The sequence below is a fragment of the Scyliorhinus torazame genome, chromosome 15 (assembly GCF_047496885.1).
Source record: "Scyliorhinus torazame isolate Kashiwa2021f chromosome 15, sScyTor2.1, whole genome shotgun sequence".
NCBI lineage: Eukaryota > Metazoa > Chordata > Chondrichthyes > Carcharhiniformes > Scyliorhinidae > Scyliorhinus > Scyliorhinus torazame.
The window spans coordinates 178402407-178418137 of NC_092721.1; the positions used below are offsets into that span (position 1 = coordinate 178402407).

At 49.4% G+C, this 15731-nt stretch overlaps 1 protein-coding gene across 1 annotated transcript in view; it reads left to right on the plus strand.

Moving 5' to 3' along the window:
* The first annotated feature begins 403 nt into the window (after window positions 1-403).
* LOC140392029 (inosine-uridine preferring nucleoside hydrolase-like) overlaps window positions 404-15731 on the plus strand; it is a 48603-nt gene continuing 33275 nt past the window's right edge. The window contains exons 1-2 of the mRNA XM_072477205.1: window positions 404-595; window positions 8382-8561. Coding sequence (XP_072333306.1) covers window positions 413-595; window positions 8382-8561 — 363 coding nt within the window. The 5' untranslated portion in view covers window positions 404-412. The remainder of the gene's footprint in view (window positions 596-8381; window positions 8562-15731) is intronic.

Consider the following 15731-nt stretch of genomic DNA (forward strand, 5'->3'; position numbering starts at 1 on the left):
GAAATCCTTGTTTACTTGCTTCCCGATTGATGATTTTTGCATGATTTCAAAAGGTAGAAATGTAGCAAATCACATTGAAATAGCATCGAAAAGTGGGGATTGGAAATGAGTTCATGTCCAGAAAACACCGTGGGCCCAGTGATCAGGCAATGTGCCCTGTTTTGTTTTTTCAGTTATTTGGGAGCAGTGGAAGTGAGTTATCCGAAACGGCAACATCAGCTTTGCATTCCTATAACAGCCAGGATTTTGGGGTGCAATGCGAATGAGCATTCAAGCATTACGCTATTTATTTTCTTGCAGCTGCCTATACACATTCACCAGTGTTTAGTGTTATAATTAACTATAGAATGCAAGACCAATTGGTCCTGTTTTAAACTCAATCTTACTAAGTTTTTGGGCTACAGGTTCCAAGATGGCAAAGAAGTTGCTGCTTTTAGATGTTGACTGTGGGGTGGATGATGCCCAAGCGATGATGATGGCTCTTGCAGCTCCTAATGTGCAGATCCTGGGTATAACATGTGTTCATGGAAACACAAAAATTGAAAATGTGTGCAAAAATGTACTTCGGGTGTTAGAGGTTTGCCAGAAGACCAAGGTACGTAATGAAAAGAGAGTTTTTATGCCATGTGCAGATCTACCAAGGTGCAGAAATTTGTCAAAAAAAGCTGTTCAGCAAGTGTAAGAGTGCTAATTATTTTATAAATCAGTGCAAAAGTATACTTTTATATAAAATAATGAATCTTTTGTAACTATTAATTTTTCTTTCTACATTAACAGTGACTTTATTTGTCAAAAAGTTTAATGGTGTGTTGTGATTTAAGAGTTCTACTTCTCTAATGCTCACAGAGCTTGAAGAAAAAAAACTGAGCTGTGAAAGTGTAAATTCTGCGGGTTGTCTGACATTTCATTGGCGTACATTGAAATGATATACTGATATTAATGTCAGTTGAGATTGGCCAGAGAAGCTTATAGCCATGCACACGATGATGGATCATCAAGGTGAAATACCAAAGAGCTGCATAAATTGTGCTCCATCTATAGGGAAAGATGACACATAGAATTCCTACAGTGCAGATGGAAGCCATTCGGCCCTTCTAGTATACACCGACCCTCTGAAAGAGCACCCTACCTAGGCCCAATTCCCCACCCCATCCTTGTAACCCCACCTAACCTTTTGGACATTTAAGGATCAATTTAGCACGGCCAGTCTGCCTAACCTGCACATCTTTGGACTGTGGGAGGAAACCGGAGCACTTGGAGGAAACCCACACAGATACGGGGAGAATGTGCAAACTCCACACAGTCAGTCACATCACACAGACAGTCACTCAAGGCTGGAATTTAACCCGGGTCCCTGACGCTCTGACGCAGTGCTCACCACTGTGCCACCCCCTATTATTCAAAGCGAGAATCATGCAACTGTTTTTTACAAGCCCAGTAGGCTTGTATTAATTTCTTTCAAATTGAGCTCTCTCTTCAAAATCACATGACAAGCTCGGGCTTGCAGCCCAATTACATCACGAGTACTCTGCTTGTCTGGAATATCACTATTGCTTCTTCTGTGAACCCTGGGACCCTGCTCATCTGAATCATTTGACTGCATCAATAATCCCGCCTCCATTCTGACACCATTCCCAGCAGCCCATCAGCAGCGCTCCCATAAATGGCGCCACACGCACCAGCGATATGTTGACAGGATAGGCAGTGGGCAAGCAAATGAGTAGGAAAGGAATATCGGGTTCACAGCATCCTATTTATCCAACAAGTGTTTTGACCTAAAACTGATGTTGGTGAAATATTTCTACCCCCAAGCACTCCCAAACTTAATTGCATTACCAAGGGAAATACCAACACCTTATTGGACCATCTTATTGGGAGGCGGTGGTGTAGTAGTATTGGTAGTAGTATTGTCGCTGGACTAGTAATCCAGAGTCAAGAGGGTAATGATCAGGGACTCTAGTTCAAATCACACCAGGGAAAATGGTGGAATTTAAACTCAATAAAATATCTGGAATTAAAAGTTTAATGAGGACCATAAAACCATTGTCAATTGTCATAAAAACCCATCTGGTTTACTAATGTCCTTTAGAGAAGGAAATCTTCCATCCTTACCTGGCCTGGCCTACATGTGATTCTAGACCTGTAGCAATGCGGTTGACTCTTAAATGGCTTAGCAAGCCACTCCGTTGTATTCAACTGCTACGGTAACACAAAAAAGGAATGAAACCAGACGAATTGAAACTAGGCATCGGAAACAACAATGGCAAATGCAGCCCTGTCGACCCTGCAGTCCTCCTTACTAACATCTGGGGGCTTGTGTCAAAGTTGGGATATCTCTCAGACTAATCAAGCAACAGTATGACATCATCATACTCACGGAAGCATACCTTACTGACAATGTCCAAGACACCACTATCGCCATCGCTGAGTATGTTCTGTCCCACCAGCAGGACAGACCCAGCAGAGGTGGCGACACAGTGGTATACAGTCGGGAGGGAGTTGCCGTGGGAGTCCTCAACATCAACTTTGAACTCCATGAAGTCTCATGGATTCAGGTCAAGCATGGGAAAGGAAACCTGCTAGTTACCACGTACCATCCACCATCAGCTGATTAATCCGTACTCCTCCATGTTGAACATCATTTGGAGGATGCACTGAGCGTGGCAAGTGCACAAAATATACTCTGGGAGGACTTCAATGTCCATCACCAAGAGTGGCTCAGTAGTACAAAGACCAAGCTGGCGGGGCCTAAAGGACATAGCTGTGAGGCTGGGACTGCAGCAGGTGGTGAGGGAACCAACAAGAGGGAAAAACATATTTGACCTCATCCTCACCAACCTGCCTGCTGCAGATGCATCTGTCCATGACCATATTGGTAGAAGTGCCTTTGCAAAGTCCTTGTGGAGACAAAGTCCCGTCTTCATATTGAGGATACCCTCCATTGCCTTGTGTGGCACTACCACCGAAATGGGATAGACATCAAACAGGTCTAGCAACTCTTAAGACTGGGCATGAGGTGCTGTGAGTTAACAGCAGCAGCTCAATTATACTCCATCTCAATCTGCCGCCTCATGGACATGGCATATTCCCCACTCCACCATCACCACCAAACCAGGAGTTCAACCCTGGTTCAATGAAGAGTGCAGGAAAGTATGCCAGGAGCAAATTCAAGCATACCTAAAAATGAGGTGTCAACCTGGTGAAGTTACAACACAGGACTAGTATGCCAAACAGCATAAGCCGCAAGTAATAGGTACAGGTAAGCGATTTCACAAAAAACGGGTGAGATTGAAGCTCTGCAGTCCTACCACATTCAGCCGCGAATGGTGGTGGGCAATTAAACAACTCATTGGAGGAGGAGGCCCCCAGATATTTCTATCTTTCATGATGGAGGAGCCCAGCACATCTGTGCAAAAGTCAAGGAAGAATTTTCAACCAGAAGCGCCAAGTGGCTGATCTATCTCGGTCTCCTCGCAAATGTCAGTCTTCAGCCAATATGATTCACTCCACGTGATATCAAGAAACGGCTGAAGGCACTGGATACTGCAAATGCTATGGACCCTGCTCCAGAACGTTCCAAACCTCGAGCCAAGCTGTTGCAGTAGTTACAACACTGACATCAACCCGACAATGTTAAAAATTGCCCAGGTATGTCCTCTACACAGGAAACAGGACAAATCCAACCTAGCCAATTAACGCCCTATCAGTCTACTCTCCATCATCAGTAAAGTGATGTAAGGGTGTCATCAACAGCGCTATCAAACGGGGACTTCGGTGGCAGCCATGGAGTGAGTGGTTGCACATTTGGTGGCTCGCGCTCAAGGTGCATTTTGTTGGTCCTTCCTCAACCGTATGGGTGTTTTCTCTTTTTTTGTGAGGGCAAAAGGTATGTGAGTGCCCAGGGAAGGTAATATTACTCTGATGAGGTTGGTATGTGGTTGAGAGGTGCCACGAGAAAGAGCGAGGAGCTGGAGCAGGAAAGTTTTTATGGTGTGTCACAGGTGAAGATGGTGGAGGGCAAGGAGGCACTGGGGGAGCATGAGGAGCGGATGGTCTCATTGGAGACGGAGTTGGGAATGGTTCTGGGCAGCCAGAAGAGACTGAGAGAGAAGTTAAAACGACCTGGAGAACCACTCCAGGAGACGACCTGAGGATCGTCGGGATGCCTGAGGGCATTGAGGGAGAGGAGGCCACCAGGTATGTGACGAGCATGCTGGAGAAGTTGATGTGGGAGGAGGCTTTCGACCATCCTCCCCAGGTGGATCGGTCGCACAGAGCACTGAGGAGGAGGCCACAGGAGGGGGAGCCGTCGAGAGCGATGATCATAGATCATAGAATTTACAGTGCAGAAGGAGACCATTCGGCCCATCGAGTCTGCACCGGCTCTTGGAAAGAGCACCCTACCCAAGGTCCACACTTCCACCCTATCCCCATAACCCAGTAACCCCACCCAACACTAAGGGCAATTTTGGACACTAAGGGCAATTTAGCATGGCCAATCCACCTAACCTGCACATCTTTGGACTGTGGGAGGAAAGCGGAGCACCTGGAGGAAACCCACGCACACACGGGGAGAATGTGCAGACTCCTCACAGACTTCCAAGCCGGGAATCGAACCTGGGACCCTGGAGCTGTGAAACAATTGTGCTAACCACAATGCTACCGTGCTGCCCAATGGTGCGTCTGCATCAATTCTTGGACAAAGAAAAGATCTTGAAATGGCCGAGGCCGACTAGGAAATGCACCTGGGGAGTAAGCTGCGGGCCTACCAGGACTTGGGTGCGGAATTGTTGAAGAGGAGGGTCGGGTTCAACCAGATAAAGGCTGCCCTCTTTAAGAAGGGGGTGAAGTTTTGAGTTTTGTACCCTGCCTGCTTGTGGGTGACTCTTCAGAAATAAGAGTTTTAGTTTGACTCACCAGAGGAGGTGAGGGACCATGGACTGGGAGGAATGTGAGGACATTGAACTTTGGAGAGGAGCTTTGTGTTCACTGTAAAGAGTATGGGGTGGGTAGTTTGGCATCTGTTTCAACGGGGGAGCGACAATGATGAGTGTGCCTTTTGTTTCTCTTTGTTTGTTGGCGGTTGGAAGGATTGGGGAGGAAGGGGTGGACTGGGGGCTGAGTGGAAGCCAGATGCCTTGGGCTAGGTGGGCGGGCTTGTTAATTGGAGTGAAGTGCGGGGTTGCCAGGAGGAGGGGGGGGGAGCGGGGTGGTGAGGGTGAGGAGCCCCAGACCAAGCTGGTCACGTGGAATGTGAGCGGGCTGAATGGGCTGGTTAAACAGTCATGTGTTCACACATTTAAGGAGTCTGAAGGCGGACGTCGAGACACACCTGAAGTTGGGGATCAGACGACGGTAAAGAAGGGATGGTGGGGTAGGTGTTCCACTCGGGGTTGGATATGAAGAAGAAGGGGTAGCGGTGTTGGTTAATAAGAGGTGGTATTTGAGGTAGGGAGCATTGTGGCCAATCCGGAGGTAGGTATATGATGTTGGAGGGGATGCTGGTAGTTCAGGAGAAGGCCCAACGGCCGCCGTGGAGGTTAGACGTGGGGCTGTTGGTGGATGAGGCGGTATGTGAAAGGGTGCGGGCTGCCATTCGGGGCTATGTGGAGTTGAACAACACAGGGGAGGTCACAGCCGCCAAGCTGTGGGAGGCACTCAAGGCTGTAGTTAGAGGGGAATTTATTTTGATTAAGACGCACAGGGAGAGGGTGGAGCGGGAGGAGAGGGCAAGGCTGATAGATGAGATTTTGAGGCTGGACAGGAGATACTCGGTGGCGCCGGAGGAGGAGTTGCTGAAGGCGAGGCAGAGGCTCCAAATGGAGTTTGGGTTAGTGTCTACGGAGATGGCGGTGGGGCAGTTTACGAGTATGGGGAGAAGGCGAGTAGGATGCTGGCCCATCAGTGAGGAAGCAAGCATTGGCGAGGGTGATTGGTAGGCTGAGGGACAAGAGGAATTTGTAGGGTGAGGGATCAGAGTGGTAAGGTGGTGATGGACCCGGAGTGGGTGAATGGGGCATTTGAGGTATTTTCTTCGAAGCTGTACGAATCGGAGCCCCCAACAGGGGTCGAGGGGATGTGGCGGTTCCTGGATAGGTTGGAGTTTCCCAAGGTGGGGGAGTGGTGGGGTCAGGGTCTGGGGGCCCCAATTGGGTTGGGGGAGGTGATGGATGGCATTGGTGCGATGCAGTCAGGGAAGGCCCCGTGTCCAGGTGGGTTACCAGTTGAGTTTTATAAAAGGTTTGGGGCAGAGCTGGTGCCATTGCTAATGAGAACGTATAATGAGGCGAGGCAAGGAGAGGGGGGAACTCACTCCTGCATTGTCGCAGGCTTCCATTTCCCTGATTTTAAAGAAGGATAAGCACCCGTAGCAGTGTGAGTCGTACTGCCCGATGTCGTTATTGAATATAGATGCTAAGCAATTGGCAAAAGTGCTTGTATCACGGATTGAGGCCTGAGTGCCGGGCGCGATAGGGGAGGATCAGACAGGTTTTATGAAGGGAAGGCAGCTGTTGGCATGTGCGGAGGTTACTTAATGTGATTATGATACCCTTGGAAGGACAGGAGGTACATAGTGGTGGCAATGATTGGGTGGAGTGTGCAAATTTATTTGAGTTGCTAGGGCGGTTTGGATTTGGGCGGGGGTTTGTGGATTGGGTCCGGCTGCTGTATACGGCGCCAGTGGCAAGTGTGCGGACGAACCAAGTGAGTTTGGGGTACTTTGGGCTACATAATGGGACAAGATATGTTTGCCCGCTCTCCCCGTTGCTTTTCATCTTGGTGAGGGCATCGAGGTATTGATCCGTGTGTGTGTGTGTGGGGGTGGGGGGATGCCGAGCATAAGGTCTCGCTATATGCGGATGACTTGCTATTTTATATTTTGGACCCGGGGGCAGAATTGGGGGGGGATTATGGAGATCTTGGGGGAATTTGGCTGGTTTTCGGCATATAAATTGATATAAACGGGGCAGCAGTACTAATTCCTGTACCGCCGTGGGGTGTAAAATATGGAAGAGAGGTGCCCCTGATGCGTAAAGGGAACCGTCTGATCCACCTTCCTTCCCAACTTTACAAAAATATTCCCCACCTACCTGCCCAAGCATTATGGTGGGAGCAGAATATTATACGTGTTAATTGAACTTATTAAGCCAATTATTTATTGAATTATTCAAGTAAATCTGGCTGACGGGTGGCTACTGATTTTGGTGCCCATCCACCTACTTTATAATGGAGGCAGCGGGGACAGCTCTCGGGTGGATTGGAAGGATTTCCATCTCTTGTGTTTTATGCGCCCCCCTTTGAAAACATACCCATCTTTGGGATGCAAAATCCAGCTTCAGAAGAAGATTTTATCATGAAATATTTTTAAGCCTTCAAGTTTATTTTTAATTTTTAAATACCTTCATGCTTTATCCTTAAAAGAGATCCTTGGTTCAGCTTGATCTGCACAATGGCATTTTCCTTTCAAATGTGTACATATTTACCTGTTCAATTGTGGGAATTAAAGGTTCAATACAAAGGATGAAGAATTGCCTTTACTTGTTTTATAAGTAAGTCATTTGCCATAGTCCACAATTGTAACTATGTAAATCCACACAAAGTATAATGGCACCAACATTCTTGAACTTTGGACTGCAGAAGCAGGGCAGACGTCTCGTGAGAGGGTGTGTGTAGATGACTAGTCAGGACCTAGTGTGGAACCAGATTCCAACGGTCAAATTTCTGATGGATGGGTTGAGTGCCTCTTGTACTCATCCACTCCCAGCCTGACTTCACCAAAATGGAGTAGTGATGAGGAGATTCCCCTATTAGAATTAGTTCCATCCTTCCTTTTTTTTTAAATAAATGAAGAGTGCCCAATTCATTTTCTCCATTTAAGGGGCAATTTAGCGTGGCCAATCCATCTACCCGACACATCTTTGGGTTGTAGGGGCGAAACCCACATAAACACTGTGAGAATGTGGACAGTGACCCAGAGCTGGTATCGAACCTGGGACCTCGGCACCATGAGGTAGCAGTGCTAACCACTGTGCCACCATGCTGCCCTTTGATCCATCCTTCCTGTGGCCAATGCCTGTAAGATAAGAATTTGAGGTCTTTATCACTGCCAGTCAATTGCTGAGCAAATGATTGCCTTTAGAAATGTAACAATGGTGATTTTATTTCTTAGTTCCCTGCACCCACCCTAAAGAGCAGCAAGGCTCTTGAAGGGCAGATACCCAAATAGTGCAGTAGAGCATATGGGTATCCACCTGTTCTACATAAGTGTCTTCATTCCTGGGGTTTGGAATGAGGTCAGCACTGGGCCAGAATATCGTAACTTGAACCAGTGTATTTCATCGCACTTATAAATGCTGTTAAGTTTCCTTTTCCTTTTGCAGATTCCTGTGTTCCGTGGTGCCGGTACCTCTCTCCTTGGAAATCAGCTAACTGCTGGCAATTATCATGGAGAGGATGGCCTAGGTGATGCCCCAGACCCTAAAGCTCCAGGGTTAGAACAACTACAAGCTGAATACGCAGTGAATGCCTTGATAAGGATAGCCACTGAACACGCTGGTCAGGTAAGATGTATGAATTTCAGGAAGTAAAGTTTTAGTAGTTTCAGGAAGTAAAATATTTTTTTCGTAGTTTCAGGAAAAAGTTTTAGTAAAAATTAAAGCCACCGTAGTCCCGGGTAACCATGGGCCGCTTTCCCCTTTGAGGGGGAGAGCTGACTGGTGATAATTTAACCTGAGGATCACCACACCTCAGGCAAGGGGCAAGGTTGAGAAGATGGGGCCTTCATGAATAACCTCAGCCTGTACGGGAATTGAACCTACACTACTGGCCTCGCTCTGCATCGCGAACCTTCTATCCAGCCAACTGAACTAAACCGGTCCTCCAAAAAATGGAACATAGGAGTAGGTCATCCAGCCCATCAAACATGTTCTGTCTTCCAATTAGATCAAGGCTGATATGCATATTCACACTGTCTATCTGCCTTGCTTCTATAACCCTTATCTAGCAAAAATCTATCAATTTCAGTTTTGAAATTTTCCGTTGACCTAGACTCAACTTGTTATGGGGGAAACTTCCAGATTTCTGCTACACTTTTTGTGAAGAAATGCTTTCTGATGTCTCCACTGTACAGTCTAGCTGTTATTTTGTTATGCCCTACATGTTCTGGACTGCCCTATCAGAGGAACTAGACCGGGCATCCCAAACGTTGGATTGTGTCCCCCAGCTTGGAGTGGCAAGATGGGGTTTTGGGGTTGTGAGCTCCGAGGCAACACTGTTGCCTTTAAATTTAGATAAGTGCCCCTTTAGATCCTCATGTTTTTTTCTTTGTGTGCGCGTGGCCTAATGGACAGATCGTTGAGGCCTGATAATTGCTCAAAAAAGCCTGTGAAAAAATGGATGCTTTTATTTTTTTTAAAACCCTGCAGTTTAAACACTTCCCCGCCATGCTCAACCACTACAAATCTCTTCCCTCTTTTGCTCTGATAAATCTTCACTCTCTCAAATACACCCACACCCCACAGCTCTACTACCCCTCCCGCTCTGGTGTCATGGCAATTTTCAAAATTGAGTTACTGTTGGGGGGTGGGGTGGAACAAACATTGGGAAATACTGAACTAGTTTCTCTCTATTTACCCTTTGGGTGGTAACATTTAAAATGGATACCCATGCTGACATAACAAGCATCTCCACAGCCAAGTGGAGGACCAGATTACCCACATTGCCATTCATATCTAGCTGTTATGGGATTGGCTGCTAATATGACCTGTACCTATTGGCTGGTGATGTCAAGTTTTTGCACAGAGTTGCATCTGTTGAGGCAGCAAGGACAGCTCCAGTTTGCTTAGTAACAACAAGCATTTTTAAAAAAAATATATATTTTATTAAAGTTTTCAAACAACATTCTTCCGTTTTACAAATCAACATAAAAATAGTACAGTAACTAATAAATACCATTATTTAAATAATATAGTGAAATAACAAAGTAACAAAAAATAGTGCTCCCCCCCCCCCCTTCCCCCTGCTTCTGACGATCTATTTTCCCTTAACGTTCCACGAGATAGTCAAGGAATGGTTGCCACCGCCTGGAGAACCCCTGAGCCGATCCTCTCAGCGCAAATTTCATTTGTTCTAGTTTTATGAACCCTGCCTGCCATATCGTTTATCCAGGCCTCCACGCCGGGGGGTTTCGCTTCCTTCCACATGAGTGAGATCCTTCGCCAGGCTATCAGGGACGCAAAGGCCAAAATATCGGCCTCTTTCGCCTCCTGCACTCCCGGCTCTTCCGCTACCCCAAATAGCGCTAACCCCCAGCCTGGCTCGACCCGGACCTTCACCACCTTTGAGATCACCTTTGCCACTCCCCTCCAGTACTCATCCAGTGCCGGGCACGAACAGAACGTGTGTGTGTGGTTCGCCGGGCTTCCCAAGCACCTCACGCACTTGTCCTCCATTCCGAAGAACCTGCTCAGTATTGCTCCCGTCATATGTGCTCTGTGTAGAACCTTAAATTGAATCAGGCTAAGCCTGGCACACGAAGACGAGGAGTTTACCCTGCTTAGGGCATCAGTCCACAGACCCTCCTCAATCTCCTCTCCCAGCTCTTCTTCCCATTTTCCTTTCAGCTCCTCTACCATCGCCTCCCCCTCGTCTCTCATCTCTTGATATATTTCGGACACTTTGCCCTCCCCGACCCATACCCCCGAAATCACTCTATCTTGGATCCCCTGTGAGCAGCGGAAATTCCCTCACCTGTTGCCTTGTAAACGCCCTCACTTGCATGTATCTGAAATTGTTTTCCGGGGGCAACTCATACTTTTCCTCCAGCGCTCCCAGGCTCGCAAACATCCCGTCTATAAACATATCTCTCAGTTTCCTAATTCCTGCTCGTTGCCAGCTCTGGAACCCTCCGTCCATCTTTCCTGGGACAAACCTGTGGTTGTTCCTGATCGGGGACCACACCAAGGCACCCGTCACCCCCCTGTGTCGCCTCCACTGTCCCCAGATCCTTAAGATTGCCACCACCACTGGGTTTGTGGTATACCTTTTCGGGGAGAGCGGCAGCGGCGCCGTCACCAGCGCCTTTAGGCTCATTCCTTTACAGGACGCCATCTCCAGGCTCTTCCACGCCACCCCCTCTCCCTCCCTCATCCACTTACAAACCATCGCCACATTGGCGGCCCAGTAGTAGTCGTCCAGGCTCGGCAACGCCAGTCCCCCTCTGTCCCTGCTACGCTGCAGGAACCCCCTCCTTACCCTCGGGGTCTTCCCTGCCCACACAAAACTCATAATGCTCCTGTCTATTTTTTTGAAAAAGGCCTTCGTGATCAGAATGGGGAGACATTGAAACGCGAAAAGAAACCTCGGGAGAACCATCATTTTTACCGCCTGCACTCTGCCCGCCAATGAGAGCGGCAGCACATCCCACCTCTTGAAATCCTCCTCCATCTGCTCCACCAGCCGCGTCAGATTAAGTCTGTGTAGAGTTTCCTAGCTACCTGGATCCCCAAATATCGGAAGCTCCTTTCCACTCTCCTTAACGGCAGGGCGTCTATTCCTCTTCCCTGGTCCCCGGGGTGTATTACAAAAAGCTCGCTCTTCCCCATATTTAGCCTGTATCCTGAAAAATCTCCAAACTCCCTCAATATCTGCATAACCTCTGTCATCCCCTCTACAGGGTCCGCAACATGTAGAGTGACACTCGATGTTCCTCTCCCCCTCTGACTACCCCCCTCCATTTCTTAGAGTCTCTCAACGCTATGGCCAGTGGTTCAATTGCCAACGCGAACAGTAATGGGGACAGGGGACACCCCTGCCTTGTTCCCCTGTGTAGCCGAAAATACTCCGATCTTTGCCGGTTTGTGACTACACTTGCCACTGGGGCCCTCGTATAGGAGTCTGACCCAACTGACAAACCCCTCCCCGAACCCAAACCTCCTCAACACCTCCCATAAATACTCCCACTCTACCCTATTGAATGCCTTCTCCGCATCCATCGCCACCACTATCTCTGCCTCCCCCTCCGCTGGGGGCATCATTATCACCCCCAGCAGCCGTCGAACGTTGACATTCAGTTGTCTCCCCTTTACAAACCCTGTCTGGTCTTCATGCACCACCCCCGGGACACAATCCTCTATCCTCGTCGCCAGCACTTTTGCCAGCAGCTTGGAGTCTACATTTAGGAGTGAGATAGGCCTATATGACCCGCATTGCAGCGGATCTTTATCACGCTTCAAGATTAGTGATATCGTCGCCTCCGACATTGTCTGGCCTCGTTAAAGGTTCTCGCCAGCAGCGGGGCCAACAAGTCCACATATTTCCTGTAGAATTCCACCTGGAACCCGTCTGGTCCCGGGGCCTTCCCTGCTTGCATGTTCCCCAGTCCTTTAATCACCTCATCCACCTCAATTGGCGCCCCCAGACCTGCCACCTCCTGCTCCTCCACCCTCGGGAACCTTAGTTGGTCCAGAAACTGTTGCATTCCCTCTTTTCCCTCCGGGGGTTGGGACTTATATAGCCTCTCATAGAAGGTCTTAAACACCTCATTTACCTTCCCTACTCTCCGTTCCGTAGTTCCCGTTTCATCCCTAACTCCCCCAATCTCCCTCGCCGCTATCCTCTTGCGAAGTTGGTGGGCCAGCAGCCGGCTCGCCTTTTCCCCATACTCATATCGCATCCCCTGTGCCTTCCTCCACTGTGCCTCTGCCTTTCCTGTGGTCAGCAGGTCAAACTCCGTCTGAAGTCTTCGCCTCTCTCGATATAGTCCTTCGTCCGGGGCCTCCGCATATCTTTTATCCACCCTCAAAATATCCCCCACTAATCTCTCCCTTTCTTTGCCCTCTTGTTTCTCCTTGTGAGCTTGAATGGAGATCAACTCTCCCCTAATCACCGCCTTCAGCACTTCCCATACTACCCCCACCTGGACCTCGCCATCGGCATTGACCTCCAGGTACTTCTCAATACATCCCCCCACACTTCCACAGGTCCCCTCATCCGCCAATAGTTCCACATCCAGTCGCCAGAGTGGGCGCTGCTCCCTCTCCTCTCCTAATTCCAGACCCACCCAGTGTGGGGCATGGTCTGAAACGGCTATGGCCGAATACTCCATTCCTGCCACCTTCGAGATCAGTGCCCTACTCAGAACAAAGGAATCTATCCGGGAGTATACCTTGTGGACATGGGAGAAAAAGGAGAACTCTTTGGCCCAATGGCCTAGCAAATCTCCACGGATCCACTCCCCCCATTTGTCCCATGAACCCCCTAAACACCTTGGCCGCTGCCGGTCTTCTTCCGGTCCTGGATCTGGACCGGTCTAGCCCTGGATCCAGCACAGTATTGAAGTCCCCCCCCCCCCCCCCCCCCCATTACCGCACCCCCCCCCCCCCATTACCAGGCTTCCCACTTCCAGGTCCGGGATACGTCCCAGCATCCGCTTCATAAATCCCGCGTCATCCCAGTTCGGGGCATATACATTTACCAGCACGACATCCGATCTAATACTCACCATCACGTATCTACCCCCGTTATCCACCACTATATTCCTAGCCTCGAACGACACCTGTTTTCCCACCAAGACTTTTTGCGTCCAACCCTGAGTGGAACACCTGTCCCACCCATCCTTTCCTTAACCTAACCTGATCTGCCACCTTCAGATGCGTCTCCTGGAGCATGACTACGTCCGCCTTCAGTCTTTTTAAGTGCGCGAACACCCGGGCCCTCTTAATCGGCCCATTCAGGCCTCTCACATTCCACGTGATCAGCCGGATTGCCCCCCCCCCCCCGCCGACTAGCCTTCCCCGTCCTGGTCCCGTGCACCCACCCATCCCCCAGGCGGCGCCCGTCCCGACCATCTCTTCTCTTGCCAGCTCTCCCTTGCTCTCAGCAGCAGCAACCCAGTTAGTCCGTCCCCCCCCCCCCGCTAGATCCCCATCTAGCATGGTTACTCGCCCCATGATGCTTCCGAAAGTCAGCTAACTCTAACTGACCCCGGCTACCCCCGTTCTCTCTTTGATCCCCCTTTCGTGTGGAACTCTCTTCCTTCCTGCGCCTATCTTCCCGCCATCATCTCCATATCGTGGAAAAAAAACCCGTGCTTTCCTATCGGCCCCGCCCCCTATGGCGCAGCTCCCTCATTCCCCATCCCCCCTCTCAGTCCCTTTTTCCACCGGCGCCCACATTTCTCCGTGTCCCCCCATCTAGAGGAGAGAAATTCCCCGTCTATCGTTTCAATACTATAAACCTCCCATTCCCCAATTTACACTTCTGTACCACAACCTCATTGTTTTCCCCCCAACATCAGTCTCTCAGTTCTAGTCCAGTTTCTCTTCTTGGATGAAGGTCCATGCCTCATCCGCCGTTTCAAAGTAGTAGTGCTTGCCCTGGTGCGTGACCCACAATCGCGCCGGCTGCAGCATTCCAAATTTTATTTTCTTCCTTGTGAAGCACCGCCTTGGCCCGATTGAAGCTCGCCCTCCTTCTCGCCACCTCCGCGCTCCAGTCCTGATACACTCGTATCACCGCATTCTCCCACTTACTACTCCGTACCTTCTTGGCCCAGCTCAAAACAGCCCCTCTGCCCGTGAAGCGGTGAAATCTCACCACTATCGCCCTTGGTAGTTCTCCCGCCTTTGGTCTTCTCACAAGGACCCAGTGAGCCCCTTCCACCTCCAGGGGGCCCAATGGGGCCTCTGCTCCCATTAGCGTATGGAGCATCGTGCTCACATAAGCACCAATGTCAGCTCCCTCCGTTCCTTTGGGGAGACCTAGAATCTGGAGGTTCTTCCTCCTCGAGCTGTTCTCCAGGGCTTCCAGCCTTTCGATACATCTCTTATGTAGCGCCTCATGCGTCTCCGTTTTTACCACCAGGCCTTGTATCTCATCCTCGTTTTCGGCTGCCTTTGCCTTCACTCCACGGAGCTCTATCGCCTGGGCCTTTTGTGTTTCCTTCAGCCCATCGATTGCCAATAACATCGGCGCCAGCACCTCCTTTAGTTCCTCCACACACCGTCGGAGGAATTCCTGCTGGTCCAGGCACCATGTCATCTGGGCTCCATCCGCCACCATCTTGCTTCTTCCTTCTCTTCTCGGCCGCTGCTCCAAAGGATCCTTCGCAATCTGGCCACTTCCACTGGTCTTTTCCATACACACCCGGGGGGGGCACCTTCCTTCGTCACCCCACACTGGGTTTGGTCTGAAAAAATTTCGGTTGGGGCTCCCGAAAAGAGCCCAAAAGTCCGTTAGAAGGGGAGCTGCCGAAACGTGCGGCTTAGCAGTGCATCGCCGCAACCGGAAGTTCAACAACAAGCATATTTGAACATCAATCTGGAATTTAAACTACTGATGAAGAAATCTTAACGTGTAAAATAGAGAGAATGAAAATAATAATTCACAGTTTTCAAGCTTTAACTTTTACATAGATAAATAGAAGATAGGAGCAGGAGGAGGCCTTTTGGCCCTTCGAGCCTGCTCCGCCATTTATCACCATCATGGCTGATCATCCAACTCAATAGCCTAATCCTGCTTTCCCCCCATAACCTTTGATCCCATTCACCCCAAGTGCTATATCTATTCAATGTTTTAGCATCAACTACTTCCTGTGGTAATGAATTCCACAGGCTCACCACTCTTTGGGTTAAGAAATATCTCTTCATCTCTGTCCGAAATGGTTTACCCTGAATCCTCCGACTGTGACCACTGGTTCTGGGCACACCCACTATCGGCAACATCTTCCCAGC